The sequence below is a fragment of the Chaetodon auriga genome, chromosome 18 (genome assembly GCF_051107435.1).
Source record: "Chaetodon auriga isolate fChaAug3 chromosome 18, fChaAug3.hap1, whole genome shotgun sequence".
NCBI classification, from domain to species: Eukaryota; Metazoa; Chordata; class Actinopteri; order Chaetodontiformes; family Chaetodontidae; genus Chaetodon; species Chaetodon auriga.
The window spans coordinates 4,280,359-4,297,212 of NC_135091.1; the positions used below are offsets into that span (position 1 = coordinate 4,280,359).

A 16,854-nucleotide genomic window follows, 5' to 3' on the forward strand; every position below is an offset into this window, starting at 1 on the left:
TTACTGTTATTCGTGTTATTACTAGGCGCTATTATTGTACAGTGTACATTTTCTCAATACATGTCTCAATATCTCTGGTTGACTATTTATGACCTTTTAATTGTATTTTATTTCTATTGATCCATCTATGAGGTGTCAAAACAGCAGTGCAAACACATTTCCTGTTGTCTGCACACAGCTATGAAGACAGGAAACGTGTCACCTCTGCAGTTTAAAACAACAAGCAAAAAATGAAAATACTCATACCGGTGCTGGAAGAAGTACCCAGACTTTCTACTTCAGTAAACTTAAGTGAACGTAATAATACCATAGCGTAGAAAGTGCGTGTTTGTGTGTGTGCATGTATATATATAGGCACTCTAACACACACACACACACACACACACACACACACACACACACACACTTGACAATAACATAAATTAAGTGCTGTTGATTATATTCTGTGAATTATGTATTATTAAAAGTATAAAGTAGCACATCATGGAAATACTCAATCAAAAAAGTACCTCACAACTATACTTAAGGACAGAACTGAAAGTAACTGTGGCCTACTGGGATACGTAGGTGAATCAGGAACGTCACGTATACATTGAAATCCTTCATCTCATGTAGTGTATATCATCATAGGGTGTCAGTGTTGTGCCTCACTTTATTGCACGTTAATATTTAGAAGGACAGCTGACAGTTTGTTTGTGGTATCTGTTCACCATTAGTGTTTTATAGTTTTTCCGGTTGTATATCTCTTGTAGTAAAAGCGGATTTGGATGAGATCAGATGTTATAAATAGACCTGCCAGATGTCTCTCAGTTATTCTCTTACATAAGATGGACGACAGACATGTTTTACTTTCAGCTCGTTTACTTTAATGTTTGTTGAGAGACTTTAACTCGTTTAACACACGGCGCTGCAAAAAATCCCGTCAAAGAACAGATTTTCATGTTTTTGTTCAGGAGCATTTTGGATTCCAGCGTGTCTGTCAGGCTCGCGACAGTAGGAGCATAACACCGACAACAGATTTTCAAAATAAAAACTTTCAGTTTCTGAAAATAACTGGAAGTTCTATTTTAGAACAACAACAACAACAACAACAACAACAAGATGATACTAATTGTAAATATGTCGTATAAAACACTAAAAACACTGCTGTATTCTTAGACCTAACATATTTGAACTTCCTTATCCCCTGACGTAGTGAATCTCAAGTGATTTTTTTTCTAGGAGTTTAACCTTGTTTTCTTTCTTCTTCAAAAATCGATTATTTTCGCACAGTTCTAAAACTTCATTTTTCTACAATATAAGTATTTCTTTATTGCTGTTATAGTTTCTAAACCTGACGCTTTTATTATGAAGACATTAAGATGTTCTTCCGCCCTGTCGATTGCGATTCTAGCTAGTTTGACTCGGCAGCTGTGCGTCTTCCTGGTTTTGTGGACTGTATGCGAATCTCTGCTTGTTTCTAAACCACATGAAAGACGTCAACTGGACGAGATTTACCCAACTTTCTCCAGAAATGTGTTTCTAAGCTCAACTTTTTATCTACAGTGTTGTTAAAGTCTTAAATCCGATGCGTCGAGACTTTAAACTGAAACAGGCATCGACGACCTTTTTCCATTCAGTCCATCCTGTGGATTAAATACCCATCAGTCAAATCAAACATGAGACAAGGAGTCACATTTTTAACTGTTTTTATCGTTTTAACGGAGGCCGCCATTTCTCCGCCTGCAGATACAGAGGAGGAACCCTACAGTAAGTGTTTAAAACACGTTTTTAATCATGTTAGTTCGCATAAATGTCTGAGCTGATGTTAGCTAAAGCAACAAGCCGGACTTCAGTTAACAGTTAAAGTTGATGTAGAACATATGGAAGGCCAAACGCGCCAAAATTAAACACGAAAACCAAATGAAAAGTTATGATAGAAATAAAAAACTCCTGGTGGGTCACAGTTTTTAGAGAATATGTCAAATATTTGAGTATGAGAAAGTAAAAATGTGATAGTAAGCAATAAATATGCGATAATCGCTTGATATTCATTCAAACTTATGTAATAGCGCCTCAGAAGCCTATAGTCTAAGTAAATATAGTCAAAATCTCATTATTATGACTTAGTATATAGTCTAGTAAGTAAAAAATAATGAGACTTTGAATCAAAATATTGATTTCAGAGTCAGAAAATTGAGATAGGAAGTCCCAGTTCTTATATCCCAAGGCATAATATCTTATACGGTAGTTATTACTTACAATATATGTTATTTGCTACTTATTTATGATCTCATATCTCATTCAGTGTAAAAAAAAAAAAAAAAAAAAAAAGTGGAGGAAGTCACATTAAGGAGATACTTATTATCTCATGTCATACTATCTCAAACTTATGTGATGAGTATGTGAGAGTCATGATTATGAAGTACTTAGATACTGACCACTAATACTAAAATTATTACTTCCCATCTCATATTTCATTCTAAGTGAAGATTTTATGAGATCATTCAAAATCATGAGATACTCAGTAAAACTGAGCAGTTAGCAAAATTATGAGAAAAGACAATATGAGATACTAGATCAAAATATCTTCTTTTCTTATAATTGTGACTTAATCTAAGTCAGTCAGTGTTTAAATCAAGACTCTTAAAAGTTTGATTTTGACTCACTGTCCCATTTCTTACTTACTACAGTAAGAAGATATTAAAGCAAGAGTATGTAATCAGAATTAATTACAAATTCATTAGTATGGGATGTTAATTTGTCCAAATTCAGCTTCATGACTTCAGGTCTGCTGGATGTGAACTACTCCTGACAGTCAATCACAGCATGACTTGATTGACTGACACAGTGACCCTCTCTGAAGGCATGAACATATGACACTCTGTTCCCTCTGCAGCGTCTCTCAGGTCCATGCTGGATGACTTTGACGTGCTGCCTTTCTCCAGCCTGCAGACTCACTCTGTTCGCCGCCGCGACGTCCAAACTCAAACACACGTGGAGAAACTTCTCAGCTTTGACGCCCTACAGAGGTCAGAGTCCACTTTCATACAGTTTTCATACAGTTTTTGGACTCAGGAAAACTCCAGAAGGCATTGGTGTGCGTTCGTGTTTGCAGGCAGTTCAGACTGTACCTGAGGACCAATGATGAGTTGTTCACGGAGGATTTCAGAGCAGTGATTGTGGACGAGGATGGACGAGAGCGAAGCTACTCGGTCAACAGACACAACTACTTCACTGGACACGTCATTGGTAACGTAGATCAGCGTGAAGATGTTTAAACAAAAGGTGGCAAGAAAAACACTTCATTTCTTTTCTTGTTTTTTTCTATTTCAGGGGAGGAAAACTCTCGCGTTCAGGCTCACATAGACGACCACGAGTTCTCAGCTCACATCCTGACTAATGAGGCAGAGTACAACATCGAGGTAAACACAGACAAAGGAAGGGAGACTTTTCATCATTTTACACATTGACAACGCTAACACACTGATGTTGAGCAAGTATAAAGTTTACTGCATTCACCATAGTATTGAGTGTTAGCATGCTAACAATTGCCTATTAGCATTGAACACAAAGTGCAGTCAAGTCCGATGGAAATCACACGAGTGTTGCAGGAATTTGGTCAGAAACCATCATCCAAGGACGTTAGCATCCACAGAAATGTACCTCGTATCTTCTGCTCTAAGTCTTCTTCTCTCCGCTGTGTTCAGCCTCTCTGGAGGTTCACGTCGGCGCCCCCTGATGGTCGTCTGCTGATCTACCGCTCAGAGGACATCAGGAACCTCAGCCGACTGCACCAACCCTCAGTCTGTGGCTACGTGACCTCTGACCCCAGCCACCTCCTCCCTGACAGTGTTAAAACGGCCATGTTGGAGGAGCAAGAGGAGGAAGGTCAGTAGATCTGAACTCTGAAAAGGGGCCTCGTTGAGTCCTCGAGTTTTAGTGATCAGTACTGGTTGGTGCTCACCTGCTGACGAATGCAGTGCATTTTCCTTTGTACTGACTGTGTTTCTACGTCTTTACGTGGTCAGAGTCTGTGTTCAGAGGGAAGCGTCAGGTACACGATCACCTGAAGAACACCTGTCCTCTGCTGCTGGTGGCCGACCATCGCTTCTTCAAACACATGGGCCGAGAGGAGGAGAGCACCACCCTCAACTACCTGGTCAGCTCACAGTCCACACTTTAAATTTCACCTCCGTCGCCTCCACGTTCACCACCTTAACTGTGACTTTTCAGATCGAGCTGATCGATCGTGTGGACGACATCTACAGAAACACGTCGTGGGACGATGAGTTCATAGGTTACGGCGTCCAGATCCAGCAGGTGAGAAGCATGATGGGACAGGAAGCTGAAACACAGACGCATTTAGACTATGTGGACTCTGAAGTGCTGCCACACCTGCATGTGAACCGTGTGTCTCCCGTCAGATCATCATAGAGAAGAGTCCGACCCCTGTCGCCCCAGGAAAAAGTCACTTCAACATGAAAGGAAGTCCAGTGGAGGGTCGAGACGTCTGGGACGTCAAAAAGCTGCTGGAGGTAACACATGACAGACGGACGATTTTAAAGGAGCTCAGGGAGTTTTCAAATCGCAGCAGCTCTGAATTTGAGTCTAAGTTATGGGTGATCGTGTTAGGAAGCAGCAGGTAGATGTCGAGTGATAGATTGTGTCTTGTAATCCCCGAATGACTCCTCTGAGGTCTCTGCTGTTTTGTGTCCCTGCAGCAGTTCAGTGTCGACATTGCAGAGAAAGCCTCCAATGTCTGCCTCGCTCACCTCTTCACCTATCAGGACTTTGATGAAGGCACTCTGGGTCTGGCCTACGTCGCCCCGTCCAAACCGGACATCCCCGGGGGTCTCTGCTCTAAAGGTAAAGTCCCACTGACTCGTCACAGTCCTCAACCTTCTTCAAACATCAGGAAACAGTTTAAAAGAATAATTCTGGTGTTTTTGTCCTCAAGCTTGTCCTCCATCTTCAAACCAACAAAGAGCAATCTACCTCAACACAGGCCTGACCAGCACTAAGAACTATGGGAAAACCATCCTGACTAAGGTGAGGGGGTCTTCTCAAACTGCTCCTCCTGCAGGCATGCACTAATGTTTTGTCCACACAGATAATAAACTGTCGTGTCCACATTCAGTCAAGGTTTGAGTCAGTGGACATTGGAACTCAAAGTTATATCAAATACAAATCAAATGTCAAGTGCTCCCCCTGTGTTTAAATGGTTTAAACCGTAACTGTACTACCATGGACATGTTTCACGGACGGAGTGAGGTCGCTCTTCTCTCAGCTCTTCTCAGAGATAATGATCACTTTGGTGTCTTCTCAACAGGAAGCAGACCTGGTGACGACTCACGAGCTCGGTCATAACTTCGGAGCCGAACACGACCCCGACAACATCCCGTACTGCGCCCCCCGGGAGGACCAGGGAGGGAAATACGTCATGTACCCGATCGCTGTGAGTGGAGACCACGTCAACAACAAGGTGAAGGCGCTTTTCTCATTCGGAGGTTTTTACAGGTTGAGTCCCGTTTTATTTCCAACAGAATGATGAATTAAGTGCCTCCTGTGTGTCCAGCTGTTCTCTAACTGCAGCAAGCGCTCCATCGTGAAGCGTCTGAGGTCGAAGGCTCCGTCCTGCTTCAAGCAGAGGAACATCAATGTGTGCGGTAACTCTCGGGTGGAGCAGGGCGAGGAGTGTGACCCGGGACTGCTGCACATCAACTCAGACCGCTGCTGCACCACCGACTGCAGGCTGAGAGCCGGAGCTCAGTGCAGGTTAGAGATGCCACAAACCGCTGGGCTGCTGGGAACACCTGTGGACAGCTGTGTCTGTGCCACAGCATGAAGTCATGTATTTTTCTCTGAGAATCTTAACTTCAGCGCCTCCCAAACAGAATTTCGTTTTTGGTTTTTAAATTCATCTCGTGAACTCTTTTGGGGTCCAAAGCCCCATGTGGGGAACCATACCTGGGGTCATATTCAGGTTGTGGTGGCAGGATTTGGTCCGTCCTCCGCTGGCCTCAAACAGTCTCTCTCTGTGTGCAGTGACAGGAACAGTGCGTGCTGTAAAAACTGCAGGTTCGAGTCTGAAGGTGAGGTCTGCCAGGAGCCCATCGATGCCACCTGTAAAGGACACTCGTACTGCACAGGTCAGCTCACGGGTCAAAGGTTTGTCATTATTACATGTTGTCTAGAGGCCTGGAGGGACGACAGACTGACCTGCTGTGATCGTGTTGACAGGAAACAGCAGCGAGTGTCCTCCTCCAGAAAACGCTCCCAATAAAACCGTGTGTCTGGACAGCGGAGAGTGTCTGAACGGAGAGTGCGTTCCTTTCTGTCAGGCCATCCTAAAGCTGCAGCCCTGCGCCTGCAACGGTACGATGCTTCTTTAAATTCTCTGAAACTATGACTCTTTGTTTGTTTCAGACACAACTCACACACACACACACACACACATGCAGCTGCACACTTAGAGACAGACAGTCACTTGTTTATACAGACAGAATGTCAAATGATACGAGTCGGGTGAATCACATGAACACAGTTTCAGTTTCTTATTCAGTATATTATAAACAACACTGAAGCACTGAGCTGCTGCACACACAAACACAGACCACACAACAACAAATATTTACCCCAAACAATAACTGTTAATACAGCTGACAGGCTTACACCTTAGTGTCCAGTCCTTCAGCTCTCACTCTGTTCAGATGCTTCGCAGTCAGACTTCAGGTCAAGAGATCCAAACTGTTGATTTACATTCATGTGGACAGCAGAGAAGAACTAGATTTGACTCAGAACAGACACTAAGTCAAGGTAAAGTTTACAGAATATTATTATTATAGTAAAATGGGAAAGACAGCAGCTGTTGAACCGAGCAGATGAACTCTATCAGACATCAGACGGGGGAATTATGAAAAGTAAAGAGAACAGAGGAACATGGACTGTGTGTCTTTCTTCTTTGTAGAGACCAACTCGTCGTGTAAAGTCTGCTGTCGGAGCAGCAGCGGCGTCTGCGCCCCCTACCAGGACAAAACAGGCAGCTTCCTGTTCCTGCGTAAAGGCAAACCCTGCACCGTGGGCTTCTGCGACGGAGCGGTACGTTTCGTCCACGCTTTGTTTCCGCCGCTTTCCAACACTCAGACGTAAAGCTGAACGCTCGGTGTTTGGACGCGTGTTGTCTCTGCAGGGGAAGTGTATGAAGCAGGTCCAGGACGTGATCGAGCGTCTGTGGGACTTCATCGATAAGCTGGACATCAACACGTTTGGGAAGTTCCTGGCTGATAACATCGTGGGCTCAGTGGTGGCGTTCTCTCTGCTGTTCTGGGTCCCCTTCAGCATCCTGGTCCACTGTGTGGTGGGTCTCTGCGTTACTGTTACTCACATGCCAGTCAGCAGATGTTCTGCTTTGAGTGTGATTTTCCTTCATCTCTTTGTACTTTCAGGACAAGAAGCTGGATCAACAATACGAGCAGACCACCAAGTCTCTGTTCTTCCCCAGTGTGAGCACATAATTCTACTATAAACGACATTATAATCAGGAAATGAAGTTAAATGTTGTCACATGCTGGAATCAGCAGAAGGTTTGAAGTCTCCACAGATTCCTAACATTCTTTAGTTGTGGATCATACTGACTGTGACTGTTGTTTTTCCCAGAATGCCGAGCTCCTGAGCAGCCTGGAGTCCGCATCCGTTCGGATCTTCAAACCTCCAAGCTTCCCCACCACCACCAACCCCGCTGGGCTGCGTTTTCAGCCGTCCGGCCCGCAGCAGACCAGCACTCCTCCGGTCTCCATCTCTGGCCCCGGCCCCGATACCGATCCGGCCCCCGGTCCAGGTCACCCCCCTCCGGACAGCCCCCGCATGGCCACCATCCAGGAGGACCCCAGCTTGGACTCTCACCTGGACGAGGAGGCCCTGGAGGAGGCGTTCGGGCGTCCGGCGGGGTCGGCTCAGCGCTCCTTCGAGGACCTGACGGAGAAAAACGTGACGAGTCGCAGCGGGAAGGCGATGCTGTTCAGACTGCAGAGACAACATCAGATCGACACCAAGGAGACGCAGTGCTGAGAGGACACGCCTGTCCACACCCGTCCACACCTGCAGACTCCAGGCAGGCGGAGCTACTGCTCACATTTCAGGTTTCAGGAGAACAGATCAGAGGTCAGTTATCTGCTCACCGTGACCAATGTGATGACGGATAATCTTACATATGCAAAAAGTTATATATATATTTTTTTGATTGACGATTTTATTTTTCTAACATGGACCCAATATTTTGAGAGTCTTGACCGTCCGTAGAATAAAGAATGCGTTCAATTATTTTTCTAATATGTAGATTCATTAATACCAAACCTTGTCTCCTTATTGATGAACATGTCCAGGCAATGAAAACTTGACCAACTGTTGGACCTGAAGGTCATGTGATCAGAGGAGGAGCAGTTCAACTCACGTTCATAACAGTTAGCTGTTAGCATAATAAGCTCTGCATTATCGGACGTAACTACTGGCTGAAATTCCATTGTCAAAAAAATCGCAGACAAAACATTTGGAGACACGGCCTTGGACAGATTTACGGATTTACTTAGAAAATAACTGTCAGATTTATTGATTGTTAAAATGATGACTAGTTGCAGCCCGAAAAGCCAACGTGTTTGTAAACGCACCAGCTGTTTTACATCAAACTGACTCGATGCTCCGACTCTTAACTCAACTTAACTTTGGGAAAATCCACAGAAACCAAAAGCACAGCTGATTTAGATCAACGCTGCTGTAAACAACACGTTTGCATCTGTAACGTTCAGTCAAACAGCTGCTAGACTGAACCAGACCGAGCTCATCACACACATCAGCGACAGTCGGTACCAAAAAGTCAATGTTAGATCATAATGAACTCAGAAATGCCAAAGATTGAGCTTGTTTACGTTAAGAGTTATTGTCAAGAATCAGACGAGGGATCATTATCTGATTTTTTAAAATCTCAACAATTTGGAGGGAGTTTGGTTTGAAAAGCACAAACCGTCATTCTTCACATCTTCTGCTCATGTGAAAAGATTACAGTATTTTGGGAGGACATGCAGAAAGTTGGGAGATCATCCTGGTCTGATAACAGAAGTAAGTAATTATTTACTTTTTGGCTTTAAAAAGGTCGTAAATAAAAACTGGTATGTAACTGCACACCTGAGCTGAGCAGTGGATGGACTCACAGAGGAGGATATTTAATCTACCTTCCTGGTTTTCCCCGTCCCTCAAACACTGTTTCCATTTTAAGACTCAGCATCAACCATTTTAATTCAAAGGGTCGAACTGGGATTGAACCCCAAACCCTGACAGTGTTAGTGCCTTGCTCAAAACCTAGTGAGCTGCCTAAGACTCTGTTTGTAACATACACATTAGTGCTGCAAAAAAATATTCATTTCTCACCTGGTGGTGTATTACTCTGGTATATTTCTCCTGAACCCGGTTTGTGTATAAAATGTGTGTTTAAAGCGTCATCTATGGAAGTCCATTTCTGCCAAGTTCAGTCAATTTTAATTACATTACAGCTGCAACAGTTAGCCAAAGCCAAACATTTGATGGTTCCAGATTTTCACATGAGAATTAGTTGGTTTTCTTGGTTTTGCATTGAAGTGAGTTCAGTATTTTTGGGTTTTTGACGAAACATTTGATGAGGTAACCCTCGGCTTTAGGATATTATGATGGGCTTTTTTTTTTTTTTTTTTTTTTCGGTGTATATATACCAAATTCTACTAATGTAAAACTACAGAAGTATTTTCAACAAAACTTGCTTTAAGTATGAAAAGTACTGCAGAACAGCCCATTGCAGTAGAATTTCACATCTGGTCATGTTTTGTATGAAAAATCATAATTGTTCAGTAAATACAGTACAAAAGTAAGATTTTTTTCCCCCTTGAAATGTATTGGGGTAGAAGTATAAAGTAATATTTAATGGAAATACTCGAGCAAAATATATGAAAACTGCACTTGAGTATATGCACTTAGTTATTTTCCATCACTGACTGTGAGGAGTCTTAACATTTAATCCGTTTGTTTCTTTTTTTGGCTGATTTGGGCTTCCATATTTTTCTGAATGCTTGTGTAAGTTTGTAGTAAAATGACTTAGTGCTTTCAGGCAAGTGTTGACTTGTTTATTTTTGTTATGATGAATACCACTGTACCGCCTCGGTATAAACGCCAGTCAAATGTTTAAATCTGACACAAAAGGGGCTTTCAACCAAACCTCAGTGAGAAAACCGAGGTTTTTACAGCGGATTTTGTTGTTTCGAATCAGTTTGTTTCACTGGGAGAACACTTTGGTACCACTGTTTTTATTAAGCGTCAGTTTATTTTTGCATCTGAAAGCCAAACTTGTCAAAAACTTTTTATTTTTTAAAGAACAGTCAGAACTGTGTGTGCCTTCTTCTTCCTCTGTGGTATTCAAATGCACTACAGTCAGTATTTTTTATATTGTGTATTAAAGATATGTGTTGAGTGTGTGCACTTCAGTTTACTGATGTTTATGTGTGTGTTGTTTCGTGCAGATGATCGTGTGCCATATTCTCTCTTGTTGAGTGTTAATCCATTTTCAGGTCTGAGCTCAATGTGTTTGTTTCATGTGTTTCGTGTCGCCGTGTTTACCTGTCAGTCAGTCTGCTGTTTCAAAGTGAAATGTTTTACCGACTGTATTCATGAGATCAAGCTCTGTTTCTGAACGCTGATGAGAAATAAATCTATTGTTGAATAATTGGTAAGAACGTCTTGCGAGAGGTTTCATCTGGTGTCGTCAGAGTGGAACTAAAGAAAGATAATAGCAGTTTTCATCATGAAGAGAGATCTGCTGACTGATCTCAGTCACTGTTATGATTTCAGATTTAATGTTTTTATGAATAAACAGACTTTGATGCTTAATACTCTTTGTATTAAAGCTAAAATGAGTAATCGATTAATCGAAATTGGCCGATAATGAAAATAGTCACCAGCCCAAGTTAGCGTTGATCTTTGTCTAAAACCTGAATTTGTTTTCAATCATCACAGCTGAGAGAAGACATCGAGCCTCAGATCAGGTTTATCTCAGAGGGAACAGACTCCTCTAAAACTTTCACGAGACAGATGTTTATTTTTCTCATGATGGACTAAGTTTTGCCGCGGCGCTCGTCTTACATATAAATCAGTACAAAAAACAATCAGCCGAAGATCGTTGGTCCGTCTCCTGAAAGTGATTCCTTTGGAATCAGGTGTGAAACAAAGAGTTTGTCTTTGTTAAAGAACGCAAACAGAAGGATCTTTCATGTCTGAACTGTCCACGTCACTGACGACAGGCGCCCTGCTGGTGACATCACAGGTGGGGCTGAGCGCGTCGTAGAGCCGATGGACGGCGACCTCCACCATCTCCCTCAGAGACTCGTCCTCTGGACACGTCACCGACTGGAGGACGGCAGAGGTCAGAGGTCAGCGCACAGGTGAAGCATCAAAGGGTCAGTTTTTACTTTCACCCTGAGCTTCATTGATACATCTTGTCATTTGAAGAATAAGTCTGGTGTAAAGAACATTTGAGGCTGTACGTTTGGTTTGTAGTTACACCAACAGACGAATGAAGAGACAGAAGACACAAACAGGAAGTGTCACTCAGCTCAGATCTTCTACTCACTCTGGTTTCTGGGTCGATGAACGCAGTGACTCCATCCACGGTCACACTCAAGTTTTTTCCATCTTTAAAGTTAACGCAGTCGTCTCCAAACATGTCGCTGCAACAGAAAACATTAAAGGTTAAAAGGTCTGCTGCTTTGTTTGTTCCTGTCTCAGACTGAGAACTCAGCACCTCCTCATCTCCTCATACTGCACAATAACCAGATGGACAAGCTCTTATTTTGAAATCTGTAGACACTTCCTTCTTCAGCTTTCATCGCTTTGCCTTCACTTCTTCAATAGACACACTGTATGTCAGCAAAAGCATGTTAATGATGATGTGATGATGTGTGAACTGTACTTACTGCAGCATGAGCTCCAGTCTCTCGACGAACACCTCCACGTCGAACGCTTCTTTCTTCCCTTCAAAAACTGAAACAAACATCAAACATTAAAGAGTTGTTTCTGGTTTTCAGGCTTTCAAAAGTCTCACATTTTGTTTACTGACATTTCTGCGCGTTGGGGTTGGACTGGACCTCCAGGACCACCGTAGTGACGACATCAGCGTACATGTCGTTGAGCGGGTTGGCGATCCACTGCGGACGCACAAATAAATCTCAGTTCAGTTTAAGCCTGATGTTAAAAACAGTGCTCAGTTCAACACTTGTAACTTTATACTTGCTTAACATAAGCATGTTAGCACTGTCCCCGTTAGCATTGTGTTAGCATGTAGCTCAAAGCATCACTGTGTCTCAGCATGGCTGCACTCACACACTCTCGTTACTACAGATATCACAATGACAAAGATCCTTTCAGACAGTCTGACCTCCAGCAGCACCATGCCGGCCTCATGAACCAGAGTGATGCTCTTAAAGATCCTGATGGTGATCTTGGACGCTCCCTCCACCTGCTCCACATCTCCTGAAAACACACAAACACACAGCAGGTCACACACCACAAACACTGCAGGAGATGAACTGTGTTTATAAAGGTCAGGTGAGGTGCTGCGTCATGAGCTGCTGACCCACCTGCGAGGTTACGCAGCTGGCTGACCAGCAGAGAGATGGGTCCGGTGTATGGGATGGCCTGAGACTGTGTCACTGTGCCCATAGACAGATCTGTGTAGTCTGAACAAAGAGAGCGAGAAAACACAAAACCATGAGGAAAACCACAGCACCTGAACGCAACACACAGGGATGTGTTCAGGGACACAGCAAAACAAGCAAGAACACACTTCCACTCTGGTTAAATACGATCAGTTCATTGGTTCATTAAAGTCCTAATAATGCTCTTTTGTTTTTGCTGATTTATCGTTGATATACTCACTGAAAGTACCAGTTTATGTAAAACACGGTAACTCTCAATCACTCACACACACACACACACACACACACACACACACACACACACACACACACACACAGTTACTTACTGGAGAGGTCGGAGGGCGTCACGATGTGATAGCTGAAGTTTCTCTTGATGAGGATCCCAGAGACCCTCTGACCCTGAACGCACTTCCTGTCAGTCAGCGAGCCCATGACCTGCAGCAGAGCATGCTGGGAGTTAATACCACCTCACAGCCGAGAGACAGCAGAGCGATAAAACTGATCTGACAGAGTTTCAGTATTTTGTAGCTTCAGACCAACCTTTGCCAGTTTCTCTCCTCTGAAGTTGAGGGTGACGGCCTCCGTGTTTCGCGGGTTGTGGACTTCGATGTCCACCTCGTCATTGTCTTCGTACTCGCGGATCAGAGCTGCCTTCAGGCGGGCCATCTCGTTCTGCTCGCCGTGGACCAGAATCTGGAGACACAAAAACAAACATCAGTGTTCATGTCAACAAAAAGGTAAAAGGAAATGTCAAATTAGTTTAGAAGCCGTGTCTCCATTACAGAGTTTGTCCATCAGAGAGTACTTCATTTTTTAAATGTGCGTCTGGGTCATGTGATTACCACGTGAGGAGGTTTGAGTGCTCTGATGAACTCGCTGGTCTGCTGGTAGTCAGTGTGAGCAGAGAAGGAGATGTAGTCCACAGACATCTTCAGGGCGAGCTTCTGACCGGACATGGTGGTGATCTCATCAGGCTCCGTCATGATGTGCTGCCACACAAACACGTCCAGTTACACCTGTCACTCCATTCACGACTTACCGGAGTGAAAGGTCTGAACCTTTCTTGAACCCACCTTGGCGAGCGTCCCCTCCACACAGTATCCGGCAATGATGACGCCGTTCCTCTTGTCGGTGCACCAGCTCTCAAACAGCTCTCTGGACAGACCGCTCTGCATCATACCGGGAGACGCCATCACCACGCTGGGGCCGATGTCGTCAAAGTGGTCCATGCTCTGAAAGGCACAAAAAACAACGCACATAATGCTGTCAGAGATCCAACCTGTGACTTCCGAGTGACAGGACGGCCTATGGAGCGCGCTCACTGACCTTGAGGTTGCTGATGTGTTTGAAGACGAAGGGGTTGTTGATGCTGATGGCCTTGCGGATCTTGTCGTTCATGGCGTTGATGTAGGTCTGGTAGACGGCCATGCACTTCCTGGCCAGAGACGAAGCGTAGTAGATGGGGATGTCGTGGAGCTCTGGGTGGTTCTGCCAGTACTCATCTTATTTACACAAACACACACAGAGGTCACTCAGTCAGGGGCGCAAAGTCACTCGACTACTGTATGCAAGTACAAACTCAAGCTACTTGCAACTCCGAAGATAAGTAGTTTAAAACCCTACAGAGACATCTGAGCCAATCAAAGGACAGCTGGGATCAGACGGCTCTCTCCAGGACGACCACAGAAACTGACTGAAAGCATCACAGCTCGTTTAGACACTGTGGAACTTAAAACACTTCAGGAAGCATTCTTGTCTTAGGCTTTGACTTGGGACAGTACTCAGGTCTCACACCATCAGACCAGAGCGCAGACTGAGAAAGGCCCACAGCGTCAGGTCATCTCACCCAGGATGAGCAGCAGCTCCTGGGCTCGACCCAGAGCGAAGACGGGGATCAGGCAGCGGCCCTCCCTGTTCACGATGTCATGGACGGTGTTACAGAAACGAGCCTCCCTCTCCTCACGCTTCTCGTGGATGTGAGTCCCGTAGGTGGACTCCTGACAGACACGCAGACAGACATGTCCTGTCAGTTCCAACTTGGTGTTTCAATAAAGTTTAAATTTAAGTGAATCTCAGCAGCCGCACTCACAGTGATGAGGATGTCTGGTTTGACGCTGGGGATCTCTGCTGCCATCAGATGTCTGTCCTCCTGACGAGAGAAGTCCCCTGTGTACAACAACTACACACACACACACACACACACACACACACACACACACACACACACACAGCAGAGAAAATGAGCAGAGAAAAGCATAAAATCCACACATTGCAGAAACTGACTAAATGTCAACAAATACGGGCCAAAAAAAAAACCCATGATGTAAGAAGAACTGGGTGGAGACGAGGTGCAGACCTTTACTCCAGCGATCTCGATCATGAACATGGCAGCTCCGAGGACGTGACCGGCGTGGTAACACCAGAACTTGATGCCAGCCACTTCCTTCACCTCGTGGAAGTTGATGGTCTCGATCTTCTCCATGCTCTCCTCCAGGTCCGTCTCGGTGTACAACATGTCGTCTGCTGAGATGTTACTGCAGCAAACACAACAGATCTGCATTACTACACGTCATACACACTGAAATACTACAGTTCATACACACACACACACATATATAATACAGAGCATACACCAAATGCAGCATCACAGCAACTTTACTACACATCATCTGCACAGAAAAACACAAAACATAACAGACCAAACACAGGCCTGGTATGTTATCAACCCCCAGACACAGTAAATCATCTCAATAATCTTAAACTCTTATCACTCTAGTCTATAAATCCTACCTGACTTTGACGTAGTCGGACAGCAGCCAGCGGTAGATGGCCTTGGTGGCGTGAGTCATGAAGGTGCGTCCTTTAAAACTGGTCTTCTGCAGGAACCAGGGCAGAGCACCACAGTGATCCAGGTGGAAGCTGAGAGGAAGCGGAGGACAACATGTCAGGTACCGAGGAGCAACCCAGCTGGTTGGAGGAGAAAGCTGAGTGTTTGCTCTCTGGTTGCTGTGATGATAGATTAAATTTATGAACTCACTGGCTGATGAGCAGAAGGTCGATTTCCGCCGGATCGATCAGGTCGATGTACGGTAGAGCGTCCATTCCCTCCAGACCAGGATGGATCCCACAGTCCAACTAAACCATAACACACACAGACATTTTTACACCCTGAGGTGACTCTGCAGACGGACAGATGTTGAACTGATGTGACAAACCATACCATAATTTTTCGCCCCTTGAACTCCAGGATGATGCATGATCGTCCCACCTCCTGTCCTGCTCCTCTGTACGCAAACACACAGCGACACCATCACTTTCATGACTAACTAACATCCAGATGATTGAAGTTTTAGTCTTGAAGCTAAAACTCTTCTCCAAATAACATCATCTGACTAAACTCATCCCTCCAATTCATCAAAACAAATAGAGGGATGGCCCAGATTTCTGCCCGAGAAAAACCGCAAAAAACGTAAACCAAACTCTGTTCATAAAGGAAGACATTTTTAAATTACTTTGCAGATTAGCAAAGACAAAGCGAAACATGCCGACTATGAGTTACTGAATTTCAATAATCCATTAAGTTAATATATTTGTTCTATGCGGAAATGAAGAGTTGCCTTTAAGGATCGGTCAAAACTCTTAAAAGGCAAATCTTAATAATGTTTTTGCTTTAGTTCATCTACAAAACATGTACTAAAAAAAGACTATTTATGAGTGGAGTTTGGTCCGAGAGCAGCAAACATCGAGGCTAGCTAGTAAAAAGAAGAGAAAAGGTGTATTTAAACTCACAGCGGGCGGATGAGCAGTTGGTCACTTTCCTCCGCAGGAACCGTCACGTCAGATTTACGTTTAGCGGCCATGTTTACTTTGATAAAACTGACAAATCTCTTGTTAGTTCAAATTTATTCATCACTACTTTAGCTGCTACGCGCGTTCGCAAAGTTTGGCTAACGCGTCACTTCCGGTTCCGGCTAAACTCTCTGTCCGTGTAGTACAACTAGCCATAACTTTGGTTCCACCTTTAGAAGTACGTTCATATTTCCTGACCTGCGATTTTGTAATTATTTTTGGTCTTTATTAGTTTTATTTTATTGTTTATGTTTGCTTTTTGTAAAGCACTTTGTCATAATTGATTTTGAGAAGT

General features: G+C 44.0%; 2 protein-coding genes across 2 annotated transcripts; one reads left to right on the forward strand and one right to left on the reverse strand.

The window, feature by feature from the left end:
- The first annotated feature begins 1,429 nt into the window (after positions 1 to 1,429).
- adam17b (ADAM metallopeptidase domain 17b) lies at positions 1,430 to 8,989 on the forward strand. Its single transcript, XM_076756380.1, has 18 exons — positions 1,430 to 1,749; positions 2,879 to 3,011; positions 3,098 to 3,231; positions 3,316 to 3,404; positions 3,690 to 3,870; positions 4,011 to 4,141; positions 4,216 to 4,302; positions 4,407 to 4,517; positions 4,704 to 4,848; positions 4,940 to 5,031; positions 5,312 to 5,464; positions 5,558 to 5,757; positions 6,028 to 6,131; positions 6,223 to 6,357; positions 6,950 to 7,080; positions 7,172 to 7,339; positions 7,428 to 7,484; positions 7,639 to 8,989. The coding sequence occupies exons 1-18, from the start codon at positions 1,659 to 1,661 to the stop codon at positions 8,047 to 8,049; spliced, it is 2,553 nt and encodes an 850-aa protein (XP_076612495.1). The 5' UTR covers positions 1,430 to 1,658; the 3' UTR covers positions 8,050 to 8,989.
- A 1,700-nt stretch (positions 8,990 to 10,689) lies between these two features.
- Positions 10,690 to 16,677, reverse strand: LOC143336307 (cleavage and polyadenylation specificity factor subunit 3-like). The gene is made up of 18 exons (XM_076756381.1): positions 16,500 to 16,677; positions 15,931 to 15,994; positions 15,748 to 15,845; positions 15,501 to 15,629; positions 15,067 to 15,244; positions 14,800 to 14,889; positions 14,557 to 14,707; positions 14,037 to 14,212; positions 13,784 to 13,942; positions 13,553 to 13,699; positions 13,251 to 13,403; positions 13,037 to 13,145; positions 12,633 to 12,731; positions 12,431 to 12,525; positions 12,113 to 12,200; positions 11,970 to 12,036; positions 11,627 to 11,723; positions 10,690 to 11,403 (listed from the first exon to the last, which is right to left on the reverse strand). The coding sequence occupies exons 1-18, from the start codon at positions 16,568 to 16,570 to the stop codon at positions 11,239 to 11,241; spliced, it is 2,136 nt and encodes a 711-aa protein (XP_076612496.1). The 5' UTR covers positions 16,571 to 16,677; the 3' UTR covers positions 10,690 to 11,238.
- Between the last annotated feature and the right edge of the window lie 177 nt (positions 16,678 to 16,854).